General features: G+C 45.4%; 1 protein-coding gene across 1 annotated transcript in view; it reads left to right on the forward strand.

Annotated features, from left to right (window-relative positions):
* The window catches only part of ece1 (endothelin converting enzyme 1), a 141,581-nt gene that overhangs the window by 111,269 nt on the left and 13,021 nt on the right, over positions 1 to 17,291 (forward strand). Inside the window, exons 17-19 of the mRNA XM_061937801.2 lie at positions 1,200 to 1,310; positions 5,088 to 5,155; positions 5,256 to 5,446. Coding sequence (XP_061793785.1) covers positions 1,200 to 1,310; positions 5,088 to 5,155; positions 5,256 to 5,446 — 370 coding nt within the window. The remainder of the gene's footprint in view (positions 1 to 1,199; positions 1,311 to 5,087; positions 5,156 to 5,255; positions 5,447 to 17,291) is intronic.

Here is a 17,291-nt window from a genome sequence, read left to right on the forward strand (position 1 = left end):
ATATGTATATGTTACATTTTATGTATGTATGTATGTATATATATATATATATATATATATTAGGGCTGCAACAACTAGTCGATTTAATCGATTAAAATCGATTATAAAAATAGTTGGCGATTAATTTAGTCATCGATTCGTTTGATCTATGCGCATGCGCAGAGGCTACTTTTTTTTTTTTTTTTTTTTTTAATAAACCTTTATTTATAAACTGCAACATTTACAAACAGTTGAGAAACAATAATCAAAATAAGTATGGTGACAGTATGCTGTTTTTTTTCAATAAAATACTGGAAAGGACACAAATGTAGTTTGATTTTAGTAGTTAGATTATTAATCGATTAATCAAACTAATAATCGACAGATTAATCGATGATCAAATTAGTTGTTAGTTGCAGCCCTAATATATACATATATATATATATATATATATGTATGTATATAAGTTAAAGTACCAATGATTGTCACACACACAGTAGGTATGGTGAAATGCATAACCCATCCCCTTGTTCACCGCCCGGGAATCATTTTTGGGGATTTAACCCCCAATTTCAACCCTTGATGCTGAGTGCCAAGCAGGTAGGTAATGGGTCCCATCTTTATAGTCTTTGGTATGACTCGGGGTTTGAACTCACAACCTACCGATCTCAGGGCGGACACTCTAGCCACTAGGCCACTGAGTAGGTATGTATGTATATAAACGTATGTATTTATATTTATGCATAATGTGATTAGATAAAGCATCAAAATAAATACAATAAATGTAATACTAAATTGGAGGAAGGAAGAAGGAAGTTTGCCAAACATGATAACATGTTAAAATACAGTACAACAGGAGAACTCGCTAATATTCTGTCCTATCCAGCAGCTAAAATGCATTAAAAATGTCAAAGTGTGGAAAGAAAATGTTATACATTTTACCCATCAGGCATTGTAGTGGATTTAAATTAATAAATTAATTTTTAAGTGTGTAGGGGGCCAGGACATTTTTTTATAATGTCCACATAGTTCAGTGGGCAGTTTGTGTGTTTTGTGTGTTTTGTTTGTATTGTTGTACTAATACTTGTCTGAATTGGTACCTTTATATTGATAGTATGATTAGGTCCAATTTCTCCTCTGCAGTCCTGCCTGCAGAGGAGAAATGTGACCATGTGTGTCCATGTGACCTCCCACTAAATGGCCTCCTCTTCTTGCTGCAGGTGGAGCATGACGCCCCCAACAGTGAATGCCTATTACAACCCCACCAAGAATGAGATGGTTTTGCCAGCGGGAATTCTTCAAACTCCATTCTACAGTCGATCCTGGCCTAAGTAAGTCTGCTGCACTTATTTTAGCTTACATTGGATGACTCAGGGCACACATTGGGTTAAGACAAAACAAAAGAAAATATATATGTATACATATATAAAAATATATATGTGTATAAATATATATATATCCATCCATCCATCCATCCATCCATCTTCTTCCGCTTATCCGAGGTCGGGTCGCGGGGGCAGCAGCTTAAGCAGGGAAGCCCAGACTTCCCTCTCCCCAGCCACTTCGTCCAGCTCCTCCCGGGGGATCCCGAGGCGTTCCCAGGCCAGCCGGGAGAGATAGTCTTCCCAGCGTGTCCTGGGTCTTCCCCGTGGCCTCCTACCGGTCGGACGTGCCCGAAACACCTTCCTAGGGAGGCGTTGGGTGGCATCCAGGCCAGATGCCCAAACCACCTCATCTGGCTCCTCTCGATGTGGAGGAGCAGCGGCTTTACTTTGAGCTCCCCCCGAATGACAGAGCTTCTCACCCTATCTCTAAGGGAGAGCCCCGCCACTCGGCGGAGGAAACTCATTTCGGCCGCTTGTACCCGTGATCTTGTCCTTTCGGTCATGACCCAAAGCTCATGACCATAGGTATATATATATATATATATATATATATATATATATATATATATATATATATATATATATATATATATATATATATATATATATATATGTGTGTATATATATATATATATATATATATATATATATATATATATATATATATATATATATATATATATATATATATATATATATATACACTGTGTGTGTGTGTATATATATACATATACCGTATATACCATATAAAAGTCGCACTGGAACCCGGCCAAACTATGAAAAAAACTGCGACTTATAGTCTGATAAATACGGTATATGTATATATATATATATATATATATATATATATATATATACTGTGTGTGTGTGTGTATATATGTATATATATACATCACATGGACAAAGATAAGACCTTCTGGAAAAAAGTTCTGTGGTCAGAAGAAATACAAATTGAGCTGTTTGGCTACAATACTCATCAATATCTTTGGAGGATAAAAGGTGAGGCCTTTAATCCCAGGAATTTTAATCCCAGGAACACCATTCCCACTGTCAAGCATGGTGGTGGTAGTGTTATGCTCTGCGCCTGTTTTGCTGCCAATGGAACTGGTGTTTTAAATGGTACAATGAAAGAGGAGAATTACCTCCAAATTCTTCAGGACAACCTAAAATCGTCAGCTCGGAGGTTGGGTCTTGGGAGCAGTTAAAAGTGAAAGTACAAATGATTGTCACACACACACTAGGTGTGGCGAAATTATTCTCAGAGTATGCCATTTTGAACAGGTGCATTTTGAGTGTTGATTGCAATGTATGAATTTTTTTTTTTTTTTTGTTTTCGTCCTGTCCTGTTACGGTCTGGCTGGGCCAAACAGTAAAAATATGTAAAGATTCAATAAAGTCAAATACAAATCAGACAACAAGAGACGTATCCAACACTTCTCTTTTCTAAAGTAAATGTGTACAGCAGATGTAGATCATCTACATCAGTGGTCCCCAACCACCGGGCCGCGGCCCGGTACCGGTCCGTGGATCGATTGGTACCGGGCCGCACAAGAAATTTAAAAAAAAATTCAATAAAAAAAATAAAAACTTTTTTTTAATTTTTTTATTAAATCAACATAAAAAACACAATATACACTTACAATTAGTGCACCAACCCAAAAAACCACCTTCCCCCATTTACACTCATTCACACATTTCTGTTATTATTATTTCTGGTTCCTACATAATATATCAATATAGATCAATACAGTCTGCAGGGATACAGTCCGTAAGCACACATTATTGTATTTTTTTATGACAAAAAATTAAATAAAATAAAAAATAAAATACCATCAACCCCCCCACCCCCCCACCCCCCACCACCACCACCAAGGCAAGTTAGAAGGCACGTTATTTTCTTTCCAGGCAGGGGCTCCAAAGCATGCAAGCATACATATATTTATATATTTTTGGGACGGCGTGGCGCAGTGGAAGAATGGCCGTGCGCGACCCGAGGGTCCCTGGTTCAATCCCCACCTAGTACCAACCTCGTCATGTCTGTTGTGTCCTGAGCAAGACACTTCCCCCTTGCTCCTGATGGGTGCTGGTTAGCGCCTTGCATGGCAGCTCCCTCCATCAGTGTGTGAATGGGTAAATGTGGAAGTAGTGTCAAAGCGCTTTGAGTACCTTGAAGGTAGAAAAGCGCTATACAAGTACAACCCATTTATCACTTATATACATATTTTTTATTAATTCTTTTTTAAAGTTATGTAGAAGTAGATGCTGTATCAGGACAGATCCATTAAGAGTTTGAGCAGAAATATGTCATATAGGAATTAACTATACACAATAAAACATGAACAAAATTATGTGTCAAATGTTTTTTAAAGCATCACCTTTGTGACATCAAAAAACATAAGTAATGTAAAAAAAACATGGCGTTTACTTTTTGATATCAAAATAAAACACAAAGCAGTTTGGCTAATGAAGATAAAGTCTAATAAACAATATGTTTTCTGCTCCAACGCCCCCTAGTGGTTCAGTACAACAGTTTGGTCAACAACAACAAAAAAAACAGGAGTGACAGCGTATTTCCTCACCTCATTAACTCTCAGTCACAACAGCTGATGGACGCTGTATTGTCAAAATGAAAGCAACATCGTATAGTTTTTCTCCTTCGCTGTATACTTTATGTGGGGAAAAGTGCATCCGTTTCCAATATTGTCTACACCTGTCTCCATCTAAACACAGCAGTGCGCTCTTAAACTCATGGCAGGAAGCGAGGGGAAATGATTGTAGCGTCCCGGAAGAGTTGGTGCTGCAAGGAATTTTGGGAATGTGTTCTGATGTGTTTATGTTGCGTTGCGGTGCAAATATTTGCTCGAAATTTAATTGGCATGTTGTTTAGTGTCGTCCCACTTTATGGCACAGGTTTATGACAGTGTTGGCTTTGTTTATACGGCCACCCTTAGTGTGACATGTAGGCCTGTTGACTAAGTATACTCAGAGGGGTCACCTCTGGAGCAAGGTTGATGTTGTTGGTCTGCTATGAATAATCAGTTAAATGACGTTAGTGCGCATGCGCCTGACTTGGTGGTCCCTAAAATGCATTAACAAATGATGTGGTATGATTAACAATCTAGATTTTTATCGCGATGTATCATTATGCCGTGGACAATTATAAGCCTCATCCATTAACAAGTAAAAAGTCAAGAGCGGTCACAGCAAGTTGTTGTTCCAAATGTTGGTAAATATTTTAGGGCATTACGGCAAATGAGAGGGCGGTCGCGGCAATTGCCCCGGTTGCCGTGGTTAAATTGGAGCCCTGTATATATATAAATATATATATATATATATATATATATATATATATATATATATATTTATATATATATACATATATATATATATATTTATATATCATATGTGTGTGTTTGTATTATTATTATTGTTTATTTTATTTGTTTGAAACTTGGGGCATCCTAGAGTGTGAGCGCTAGCGGGCCGGCTCCACAAACTCTGGATTAGAGGGTCGGTGAGAGGACTGATGTGGGCCCGGTTACCTTGGCAACCTCCTTTGTGACAACAGGGCTGGAGGAAGTCGCCACTCCAAATAATAGTCCGGGCATAAAACCCATCGTTGTACTTTTTGTTGACCTCTAATGTACTGTTTGAATTGTCATGCCTGATGTGCTTTTGAAAGAATAACACAAAAGGTTGCTGACTGCGATCCATTTGTTGCAGAGCTCTGAACTTTGGCGGCATTGGGGTGGTCATGGGGCACGAACTTACCCACGCTTTTGACGACCAAGGTTGGAGATCAATTTTCCTCATTAGCATATAAACAACATGTCATTTAAAAATGGACGTTGGAGGGCAATGGCCAGTAATGTTTCCTAACTGCGTGCCAAGGGAGGGAATATGACAAGGACGGCAACCTGCGCTCCTGGTGGAAGAACTCGTCCGTGGAGGCCTTCAAGAAGCAGACTCAGTGCATGGTGGAGCAGTACGGCAACTACAGGATCAACCAGGAGCCTCTGAACGGAAAACACACGCTGGGGGAGAACATCGCCGACAACGGTGGACTCAAGTCTGCCTACAAGGTAAGTCTGGAACAGGGTCAACAAAAAATGGTCCACATTTGTGGCTAGAAGTGACATTTGTGGCACCCCTTATGGGTTTTGGTCAAAATGTTCCTGAAGACATGTGGAACCCAGGTGGCTTGGCCCCCTGCCTTTGTCTCATTCCGCACGGGGGCGCCAGCCCTGGTCGTCCGCATGAGAGGCGAGCGTGCTGACCACCGAGCTAAAAACCCGTCAGCCAGCACACTCTGGAAGTGGTCGGGAGTGAGGTTTATCAACGTGGCCCCCGTTACACACGTTAGCATTCACATGTTCTCATTTTGAAAAGATCCATAGTCATTTTGAAATGGTCAACGGCTTATGAACAATTAGTTGCTAACATGTTTGGCGGCCATCTTTTTAAACCAATCTTACATAAGTTTTACAGTCAGTCCCCTAAAGTCGTGGACCAAATTCTGCTTTGATTCAGCTAACAATCCTGAAGTTAGAGGATGAGAAATTTCAAGTCAATCCGACTCACAAGCTCAAACCTTTACTATTTGAAGCTTTAAAGCCTTTTTGTGTTCATTTGAAGCCTGTGTGTAATAACAGCTTTACATAATAATGCTTTTACTAACTTTTACTCGCAATTCATGACTTTAATACACGCCGTTTCTTTTACTTGTAACAAATAATGTCATTATTTACGTTTATGTGCCTTACAACACCATTAGCGATGTGCTTGGTGTGGTTGTATGTCAGCAGCCCAGAAAGTAATATATATTTACTCATGAAAGCTTGAACTTGGAGGCAACATCACACAGCAAACAACATGCACACATGCCGTAAATTACATATTATAAATCGTAACTTTTTTCCTAGGCTTTGAACTCTGCGGCTTATAAAACGGTGCGGCTAATTTATGAATGTTTCTTCGCTGACGGCTTGCTATAATATGAATAGTTTTAAAAAAACAAGCAAACACACTTAAAAAGTGTTATTGTTTGTGCAATGGCGCCAGCTTTTGAACAAGTTCGCTCTCTGCAGGTGCTGCCGTTGCCCTTCTGTTTAGTTAATACAGTTGCCGTTCAGTCTTCTCGACGTCCATAGCGTTTTTACTCCTGTGGATTCTTCATTCATCACTCCAAGCAACATTTGTAAGTTTTACAATATAACTAAAACAATTCTTATTTACTAAACTGTCCCATGTGTGATGTCTGTGGGAGTGTTTTCATGCATATTTGTACATGCTATCGTAATGTAACTGTGACGACCGGGGCGCATTGTGATGCGGGGTTCGTTCTCTCAGGATGCAACGGACTTCGGACACAGCGTGAAGGTAAAATAAATGATTTATTTACCGGAATAAATTATACTGGAACAAAGAAAAGGGTGCTCATAGCACATAAGGCAAAAACTAAAAGAGCTAGCATGGGAGCTAGAAGGTAAAAACTAACAAAGATAAGCGTGGAAGCTAACAGGTACCGAGCCAGAACAAAAGTCGTCAACTGTTGCATGAAAACAAACTACGAAGCCAGAACGAATGACAGGGAGGACAGACTTAAATAATAATGTCAGTGATGACAAACAGGTGCGTGTCGGGAACAAACGCGGCAGGTGAAAATAATAAGTAGCCATGGCAACAAACTCAAGTGTACAAAACAGGTACTCAAGGAGTCCAAAACTAACCAAAAACACAAGTATCTTGAAAACGTAAATAAAAAATATGATCCGGGCAGCGGATCACAACAGTACCCCCCCCTTAAGGGACAGATTCCAGATGTCCCCTTGAAAAACTAAAACCCCCCCAACTATAACAAAGTTCAAGAGTCCAGGGAGGGTGGAGGGAGGATTTGGCGGAGGGTCGCCAGGTCACATGTCCCCGAATCCACCGGGGACGAGTCAGGTGGCGGCGGCGAATGGAACGCCGCTGCCGGAGGCGAGGCGGGCGACCACGGAAAGGCCACATTTGTGGCTGCCGAGAAGGTGGGCGTGAGTGGCGCCAGAAGTTCAGCAGCCGGAGAGTTCTGCGACTACGTCTCGGGTGTCGCTGCTGTTTGCGCCACTGGCGTCCATACTCTAACCTCCGAGAGCGCCGCTTGCGCCGCCAGAACACCAGAGGTCGCTGAGACGACGAGGAGAGAGCAGACCTCGCCGTGGAAGCAGGAGGAAGCGTCGTCGTCGCCGTGGAAGCAGGAGGAAGCGTCGTGGTCGCCGTGGAAACAGGAAGCGTCGTCGTCGCCGTGGAAACAGGAAGCGTCGTCGTCGCCGTGGAAGCAGGAAGCGTCGTCGTCGCCGTGGAAGCAGGAAGCGTCGTCGTCGCCATGGAAGCAGGAAGCGTCGTCGTCGCCGTGGAAGCAGGAAGCGTCGTCGTCGCCGTGGAAGCAGGAAGCGTCGTCGTCGCCGTGGAAACAGGAAGCGTCGTCATCGCCGTGGAAGCAGGAAGCGTCGTCGTCGCCGTGGAAACAGGAGGCGTCGTCGTCGCCGTGGAAACAGGAAGCGTCGTCGCCGTGGAAACAGAAGACGTCGTCGCCGTGGAAACAGAAGGCGTCGTCGCCGTGGAAACAGAAGGCGTCGTCGCCGTGGAAACCGAAGGCGTCGTCGCCGTGGAAACAGAAGGCGTCGTCGCCGTGGAAACAGAAGGCGTCGTGTCTGTCGGCGTGGGCGGAGCCTGAGGCGGAGCAGGCGGCTCGTCTGTCGGCGTGGGCGGAGCCAGAGGCGGAGCAGGCGGCTCGTCTGTCGGCGTGGGCGGAGCCAGAGGCGGAGCAGGCGGCTCGTCTGTCGGCGTGGGCGGAGCCAGAGGCGGAGCAGGCGGCTCGTCTGTCGGCGTGGGCGGAGCCAGAGGCGGAGCAGGCGGCTCGTCTGTCGGCGTGGGCGGAGCCAGAGGCGGAGCAGGCGGCTCGTCTGTCGGCGTGGGCGGAGCCAGAGGCGGAGCAGGCAACGGAGTATCTGCGGGTGGTGGATGTCTCAGCTGGACTGCTGGGTTGGCCGTAGGGGGAATCATCACCTGCAGCGCGGAGAGTATACTGCCCAGCTGTCTCTCCAAAACATCAAGGCGGGCGTCTTGGCGTTCCGCCATGGCATTGACGCAAGCCCCAAGAACGCCAAACTGTTCCTCCTGTTGTCCAAGTTGTTTGGCCTGTTGGTGCAATGCCCTTTTTACTTGGTCGGTCTCTGCGGGGTCTCGTGTGCTTTGCAGCAATGAAGCAGGAGGTGGAGAGGATGGTGTTTGCAGAACCACCAGGGTTGATGGTGGCGTCAGAGTGGCAGGCGTCCGGGCTGTCGTTGTCGTGGAAACAGGTGCTGGTGCGGAAACCAGACTTGGAGTCGGTGCTGGTGTGGGAACCAGACTTGGAGCAGGTGCTGGGTGTGACTTTGGCGGAGGTGGCCTGGCCGGGGGTTGCGGCTTAGCATGCCGAATGTCTGGTGGCGTAGGCCGGCATGGAGTTTTGGGCTTGGCTGGGCGCAGCTGTGCCCGCCCACTAGCAAAGCACCCAGTACTAGCCCCCCCCTCAAGAAGCGGATCCCAGACGCGTTTTGTGCAGTCTGGAACAGTCTTTAGGGGTGGGAGGGAGGAGGTGAGGAGGTGGGTAGGCTCCTCCCCTTTTGATTGTCCAAATTGTCTATTCTGCTCTTCAATAGTGGACTGTAGGGACGACCAAGAGGGAGAAAACAGAGGAGTGGGCGGAGCTTGAGCCATAGGGGGTGGGGCCAAAGTAATTGGGGGCTGAGCTTGAAAGTCAGAATGTGACTGGGACTGACTAGACTTATATTTAAAAAAAATGTCCTGATAATGCTTAATCTTAGAATTAAAGTCATTTGTAAATGGCTGACAGAAAGAATGAACCGAATGTAAAAAAATGTCTTTGTCTATGACGTCATCAGAAATAGACGAGAGCGCGTCATCAGGGGGCGTGTCGTTACGGGGCGCCAATGGGATGACGTCATAGCTGCAGTCCCAGTGATTGACAGGCCAGTTGGATAACTCTTTGGAAAAGTGATCAGAATAATTACCGAATATTTGAGGAGGGGAATCCTGGGCTGCTTGTTGGTGGCTGTGTTCCGGAGGGAAGAATTGCGGGGGTGGCGCGTCTCTGTCGCGAGCTGAAGCCGTTTTGTGCGACTTCCGCCTTCGCTGACGCGTGCGAGCGGGCTGAGAGCGGACCTCCCCGGGCCAGATGGAGTCGATCGGGACCAGAACACCTCCAGGTCCCCAAATCATCTCGTCATCTGGATTGCAGCGGAGTGTCTCTGCCTCCATCGCTCGGAGGACCATCCACGCACCTTCTTCTACCTCCGTCAAGCTCGTCGCGAGAGAACCTTTTCTTGCTGGCTTCGTACTGTGACGACCGGGGCGCATTGTGATGCGGGGTTCGTTCTCTCAGGATGCAACGGACTTCGGACACAGCGTGAAGGTAAAATAAATGATTTATTTACCGGAATAAATTATACTGGAACAAAGAAAAGGGTGCTCATAGCACATAAGGCAAAAACTAAAAGAGCTAGCATGGGAGCTAGAAGGTAAAAACTAACAAAGATAAGCGTGGAAGCTAACAGGTACCGAGCCAGAACAAAAGTCGTCAACTGTTGCATGAAAACAAACTACGAAGCCAGAACGAATGACAGGGAGGACAGACTTAAATAATAATGTCAGTGATGACAAACAGGTGCGTGTCGGGAACAAACGCGGCAGGTGAAAATAATAAGTAGCCATGGCAACAAACTCAAGTGTACAAAACAGGTACTCAAGGAGTCCAAAACTAACCAAAAACACAAGTATCTTGAAAACGTAAATAAAAAATATGATCCGGGCAGCGGATCACAACAGTAACGACTCTCGCGTCGTTAGCATTAGCTAATATGCTAAGACGTTAATGAGTGTCTGCGTTAGTATTATTAACTTACAATGGCATTCTTTTTGTACTGTTAGTTTTGTAAATTTACACAAAATGTCTACCCACTAGCTAGCTTCCGCAGCTAGTGACGATGACTTCTGTTTTGTTTGATCGGCTGATTTACTGCCGTGTTACAGACACCGTTTGGAAACAATTACAGTACCGTATTTTTCGGACTATAAGTCGCTCGGGAGTATAAGTCGCACCGGCCAAAAATGCATAATAAAGAAGAAAAAAACATATATAAGTCGCACTGGAGTGTAAGTCGCATTTTTTGGGGAAATTTATTTGATAAAACCCAACACCAAGAATAGACATTTGAAAGGCAATTTAAAATAGATAAAGAATAGTGAACAACAGGCTGAATAAGTGTATGTTATATGACGCATAAATAACCAACTGAGAAGGTGCCTGGTATGTTAACGTAACTTATTATGGTAAGAGTCATTCAAATAATTATAACATATAGAACATGCTATACGTTTACCAAAAAATCTGTCACTCCTTTTTTTTTTTTTTTTTTTTTTTTTTTTGTGTCTGTCCTGTCCAGCTTCTCAGGCAAATCATATAGTTGATGTAGATGCCCATGTCGGCTGTTCAGATTTACTTTACAAAAGAGAAGTGTAGGATACTTCTCTTGTTGCCTTATTTGTATTTGACTTTATTAAATGTATTTATATTATCATTTAGTGCAGCCGGGCCGGAGCAGGAGGGGATAGAAAGAGAAAAAAAAAAGAAGACAGAGGGGGAAATTGTGGGGACAAGAGGGGGATTAGACAGAGAGACAAAAACAACAACAGCAAACAACAACAACAATAGAGCAACATCAGCAAATATGACATGTACAAATATGATGGTAAAAGTAATAATAAGCAGTTAGCGAAAAATAAAAAATAATACAGAAATGACAATGAGCATTATTACACTACAAATGGATCAATACAAATACCAATAGAAATAGCGCTATTGATAATGAACAATACCAATAATTTACCTTTATTATCAACAATACAGTTGTTTAAATGCAACAATACATATACGTAATGATAACTTGAGATGCGAAAGAATGCAGAAAAATGGAGGGGGAGAAAGAGAAGCAACCTACATTAACCTTGTAGATTGTTATAGTCACAATAGGTTAAGCTTTGTCAGTGTGCCATGTGTTACACCTAGTTTACCCTAGGGCAACAACGTTAATATATGTTTGATGAAACGTGATTATGTGCATGAGTGTAAGTATGCATATGTACTTGTATATGTACAGAATGTGTATATGTGTTTGTACAATGAATGTATATGTACAGAATGTGTATATGTGTTTGTACAGTGAATGTATATGTACAGTATGTGTATGTGTATGTTTGTATATTGAATGTGCGTGTGGATGTACGAACATTAGGTAGGTAAATATGTACTGTATTTGTGTATGTATGTGGGAGCGTAGGTACCTATGTACGTATGTGAGCATATGTGAATTTGCATGTACAATACATTCGACTCCCAGAGTGCGTGGGAGCCAGAGCACGGCCCCATCACCCCCGAGAGCCCAACCCACAAACAGGAGGCGTGGTGCCCAGGAAACCAGGGACCACCGCCCCCACGCAGCCAAGCCGGCCAGCGACAGGAACCCCAGAGCCCGACCCACCGTACCGCCCACAAGGGCCAGCAGCAGGCCGCAGACAGACGCACCCGGCAGAGGACAGGGCACGAGAAAAGCAGGGGACAGCCAGACCCCAAGCCAGCGAGAGACCACACCCCACACGGGCAGAAAGGCGAGACGCCCCGCCCGAGGGACCCAGAGACTCCCCGCAACCGGACGGGAAGACCGCCCCCACCCCACCGGCAACCGGGCCCCCACGAGCCCACCCCCCACCCCCGGAGAGCGCGGCGAGGCCAGCCCCCGGCCACCCCACCCAAACCGGCCGCCGCAGGACCACCCAGGCACAGGGCCACGGGAACCACCCACCCCACCCGCAGGGACCCCAACGATGGAGATGGAACAACCAGCAACCGCCCCGCCGAGCCCCCCCCCCTGAGGGAGGGGAAAAATTAAAAAATAATATTAATAAAATATATTAAAAAATAAATAAATTAATTAATTAATTAATTTTTTTTAAAAGAAGATCACAGACATGCTGACAAACAAGGTCACTACCCCAGCAACTGGCCGACTCGCAGCACCTCGGAATACCTTGCAGCACCAAGCTACCACAATAGACGCAGGGACTAGGCCCAACAGGCCCCAACCAAGACGGGCACCCGGAAGGGATGGACAGCGGGACCCAGGAGCTCCAGACACGCAGTTCGGATGCAGTAGCCTGAGGCGTCGACCCCCGTCTGACAGGCAGGCCCAGAGCGTACCCCCAGAAATATACATACATACATACATATATACATACACATACACACATACATGTATACATACCCACACATACACATATATACATATACATACACATATGTACACATACACATATATAAACATACATACATACACACACATATACATACATATACACAGTTCGTCAGCCCCGACAGCCATCACGCGCGCGCGCTGCCACCAGTCACAACATCAGCCACACCCCTGCACCAGACCCAGCAGCCACGGGCGCCCACCCCACAAACAAACGGCAGCAGAAACAGCAGCCGCAATAACCCCAGACAGCCAGCACCAGCCAATCAAATCAAAGCGATCAAAAAAAAACTGCGACCAGCAACCACACGCCACCAGGACCACGGAGACCAGCCGAAGCCAGCCCGCCAGTCAGCCCGAACGCCAACACGCAAACAAGAGACACCAACAACCCCCCCAACCAAAAGGCCCCCCACCCCAACCCAAACCCGCACAAACACACCACCGCCCAAACAACCGAGACACAGCATCCAGACCAGACACGGGGGCTGCGCCGCCACCACACCAAGTCACCAACAGAGACCCCACAGCGCAAGGTCGGGCCACACTGGCACGGACCCCACCCAACAGGAAGTGAGACCCGCGCGACGCCACACACAAATAAATAATAAGATTAAAAAAATTAAAAATAAATAAATAAATAAATAAATAAAATAAAATAAAATTTAAAAAATAAAATAAAATAAAAAATAAGTAAATAATAAAAATAAAAATAATAAATACATTAAAAATAAAAAAATATATATAACAATAATAAATGAATAAAAGCCTGGCAGGCCACCAGACCGCAGTCCCCGCCGGCCGACGAGGCAATGAGGGGTGCGCCGAACCCCAAACCCCCCATGCATGTGTACAAGGCCCCCAGAGTGTCTACTGTGTAGTTAAAATTAGGAGGTCAGCCGTTACAGCCGACCTCCAGTCCCTATTGATGTGTGTACTGTAGCGTGAGTGAGATATGTATGCTTGTGGGAACTAATAATGCGATTAAAATTGGGGGACATCAAGGTCATGGTGGGTCCCAACCAAACCAAGCCCCCCAAATCCTAAGTGTCTAATATGCAGCTAAGATTGAGGGATGGACGAGCAGGGGACAAGACAGGAGGACTGAAGCCCCATTGGAGGCATCCTCAACCCCCCGCCATGCCTCCCCGCAGGACAATCCCCAAAGTCCTATATATGTGTGACTGTGTGCGCTATAAGTAGGAGGAGTAGAGGGCCCGGACATTCCCCCCAGTCCACGCGGCCGACAACCAGGAACTTCGGCCAGGAGGCCGCCACCCCCCGCCACAGCCCGTGACCCACACCAGACCACTTTAACGTGACGCCACGCGAGCCCTCCCCCCGCCAAACAAAGCCATCCCCCGCCCACCCCAACCCAACCCTGCAGAGCCCATACCGGCAACCAAACGCAGAAAAACCGCACAGCCCCCACGCCCAATGCAAACACCGCATCCCGGCCATCCACACAGCAACGTGCCCATACGAGTCCCGGCCAGGGGAAGGAGCCCCCCAACGGGGGAAGAAGCCAATGCATCCCGTCCGCCCGCCAGCCCCCAAACCAGCCGGCAAGCCAACGCCAGCCAGCCCCACAACCCCACAAGCGCACAGACACCAGCCACAGTCCCCCAACCACTCCAACCCAACACAGCGATGCCAACCGCTGGTATCACCGCAGCAACCATCACCACCACCGCCCGTCCGCAGCGTAAACACCCGCGGCCACCGAAACCAAAACAAAAAAGCGACCGACCCCGTAAACCACAACAACGCACACCCCCGGCTACCACCGAGGCCACCAACTCACCTACCCCAACTCATCCACAGCCAGGCCAATTGAGCCACCGGACATCCACACCCATGCACACACCTACACATTCATATACACATACATACACACATACATATATGCATATACATATACATACACATACACACATATACACACGCATGCATATACATATAAACATACACATCCACACATATATACACATTAATACACCCACACACATATACATAAGCCCACATATACACAAACACATACATACACAACACACACAAAAAAAGAAAAAAAAGAAAATAAAAAAAATAGAAAGAAAATTAAAAAATAAAAAAAAATAAAAAATAAACCCTTTAAATAAAATAAAATAAATAAAAATAAACAAGAGGCCTGGTCGCCAACAGTGCCCAACGCCACCAAACCCCGCAGCCCCTCCCGCACGTCCAGGCCCCCCCCCGCCCACCACCCACCAGGCATCCCATCCGGCAAAAAGCCATAAGGGCCCAGCCCTGCGCCCACAGCCGGCATGCCACGGCACCTCAGCAGACCCGGCGCCGCGATCAGCAATGCACACCGGGGCAGCGACACATACATATGTACCTACATACATACACACAGATTTCACCATACATATATACAAACGTACACACACCCACATACACGCGTACCCATATATAATTTAACAGAATAAGTTAAATATATTAAATAGATTAAAAAATAAAAATAATAATAATAATAATATATATATATATATATATACATGCACACATACATACATATATATACACATACATACACATACATACATACATACATACATACATACATACATACATACATATATACATACATACATATACATATATACACATACACATACATACATATATATATATATATATATATATATACACATAAAATAAATTAAAATAAATAAATAAAATTAATAAAAAAATAAGGGCAGAGTAAAACACAGGAGGGGGACTCCCGCAGGGCAGTCGGGCAGCACCGCCGGGGCCCCAACAAGGGAGGCAAGCAGTCCCCCCAACCCGGCACCAGGCAGGCCCGCACAGCCGCAGCGCAGGGCGACCCCGGGCAGACCCCGCCCCGCGCCCCAGGGGAAGGAGGAAGCCCACAGACACCCGGAGCCAGAGGGGCACGAGCCGACCCCCGCCCGACAGCGGCAAGACCCCAGCCCCACGGGCGCAACCCCCCGCCCAACCACCCACGGGAGGGACAGCCCCCCCAACCAACCCAAGGCGGCCGCCCACAGCCCCACCCGCACCCCAACACCCGCCCAGGCACCTCCACCCACCCCCAGCCACCAGACCACCCACGGATCGGCCCGCCAGGCCGGAACCAGGAAACACACCCCAGGCCCACCCGACCCCGCGGCACACGGCCCCCCGGCACCCAGGACCCCCCACCCACGGAGCAAGTCCCCCGGGACAGAGCCCCAGCCCCGGCCCCCAAGGGAGTCAGGTCAGAAAATTAATTAGCGGTGCCCAAAGAGATCGGAATTCTGTCAGTTGTTGGTTTGATTCAGCAGACATTCTTTCCATAACTACATAATCTAATAAAATGTTTTTGTAAAGGTTTATACATAAATTATTTTTTGATTTCCAATTTATGAGAATAGTTTTCTTGGCGATGCCTAACGCATTTATAAGGAGGTATGTTTTGTTTATATCAAGATCAGTTGCGGAGAGATCACCCAACAGGCAGAGTGCGGGGGAGATGGGAATAGGAATCTCTAACGCTAATGATAGGTTCTCGCACACTCCAAGCCAAAAGTTACTCACGGGAGCACAGGACCACATTGAATGCAAGTAATTATCTATCTTATTATCTGAGCAGTGTACACAGATGTTAGAGTCAGCTAAACCCATTGTATACATTCTTAGACCGGTGTAATGTATTCTGTAAAGTATTTTGAGCTGAATCAGTCGTACATTTGGATTCTTAATCAAACGAGTAGTATTGAGGCATATTTGTTTCCAGAATTCTGGGTCACAGCTTGTTGATACGTCTGAGTGCCATTTAGAAGTTGGAATACTTATTGTGTTATCTATTTTTGATAAGAGAGCATATAATTTGGATAAAGCTTTGGGGGCAGATGTTTTGAAGAATTTAACGGTCGTAGGATTACTTTCCCATGTTGTTTTGTTGAATCTTGCGCTGATTACAGATTTGATTTGTATATATTCTAGAAATTTATTAGGATTGATTGCATATTGTGTTATTAAACTTTTAAAAGAGATAAAACTGTTTGCATTGATGATATCCCCAAGGCATTCGACTCCCTTATCATACCATGTTGGAAAGTTCAATGGCTTCTTGTTTAAAAGAAAATCAGGATTATTCCAAATAGGCGTAAATTGGCATGGAGTGAGCGGAGACCCAGTTATTTTCAAAAACTCCCACCAAGCTGTTAAGGTAGTGCGTATATTAATACTTTTAAAGCAGTTGTGTTTTCGGAGAATTTGGCTAATAAAGGGCAAGTTAGAAATTGGGATCTCCTGGCTAAGTGATTGTTCAATCTCTAACCATAAACTATCTACTAAAGTGGGATTGATCCATTTTAATATATATTGTAGTTTATTTGCAAGGAAATAATAGGAAACGTTTGGGAGTTCTAGACCCCCATGTTCTTTGGGTTTTTGTAAAGTTTTAAGGCTGATTCGTGCTGGTTTACTCTTCCAAAGAAACTGATTGATGTGTGAGTCTAGTGACTTAAACCAGATTTGAGAAGGTTTGGTTGGAATCATTGAAAATAGATAATTAACCCTAGGCAAGACCATC

Source organism: Nerophis lumbriciformis, linkage group LG03 (assembly GCF_033978685.3).
Source record: "Nerophis lumbriciformis linkage group LG03, RoL_Nlum_v2.1, whole genome shotgun sequence".
Lineage (NCBI taxonomy): Eukaryota > Metazoa > Chordata > Actinopteri > Syngnathiformes > Syngnathidae > Nerophis > Nerophis lumbriciformis.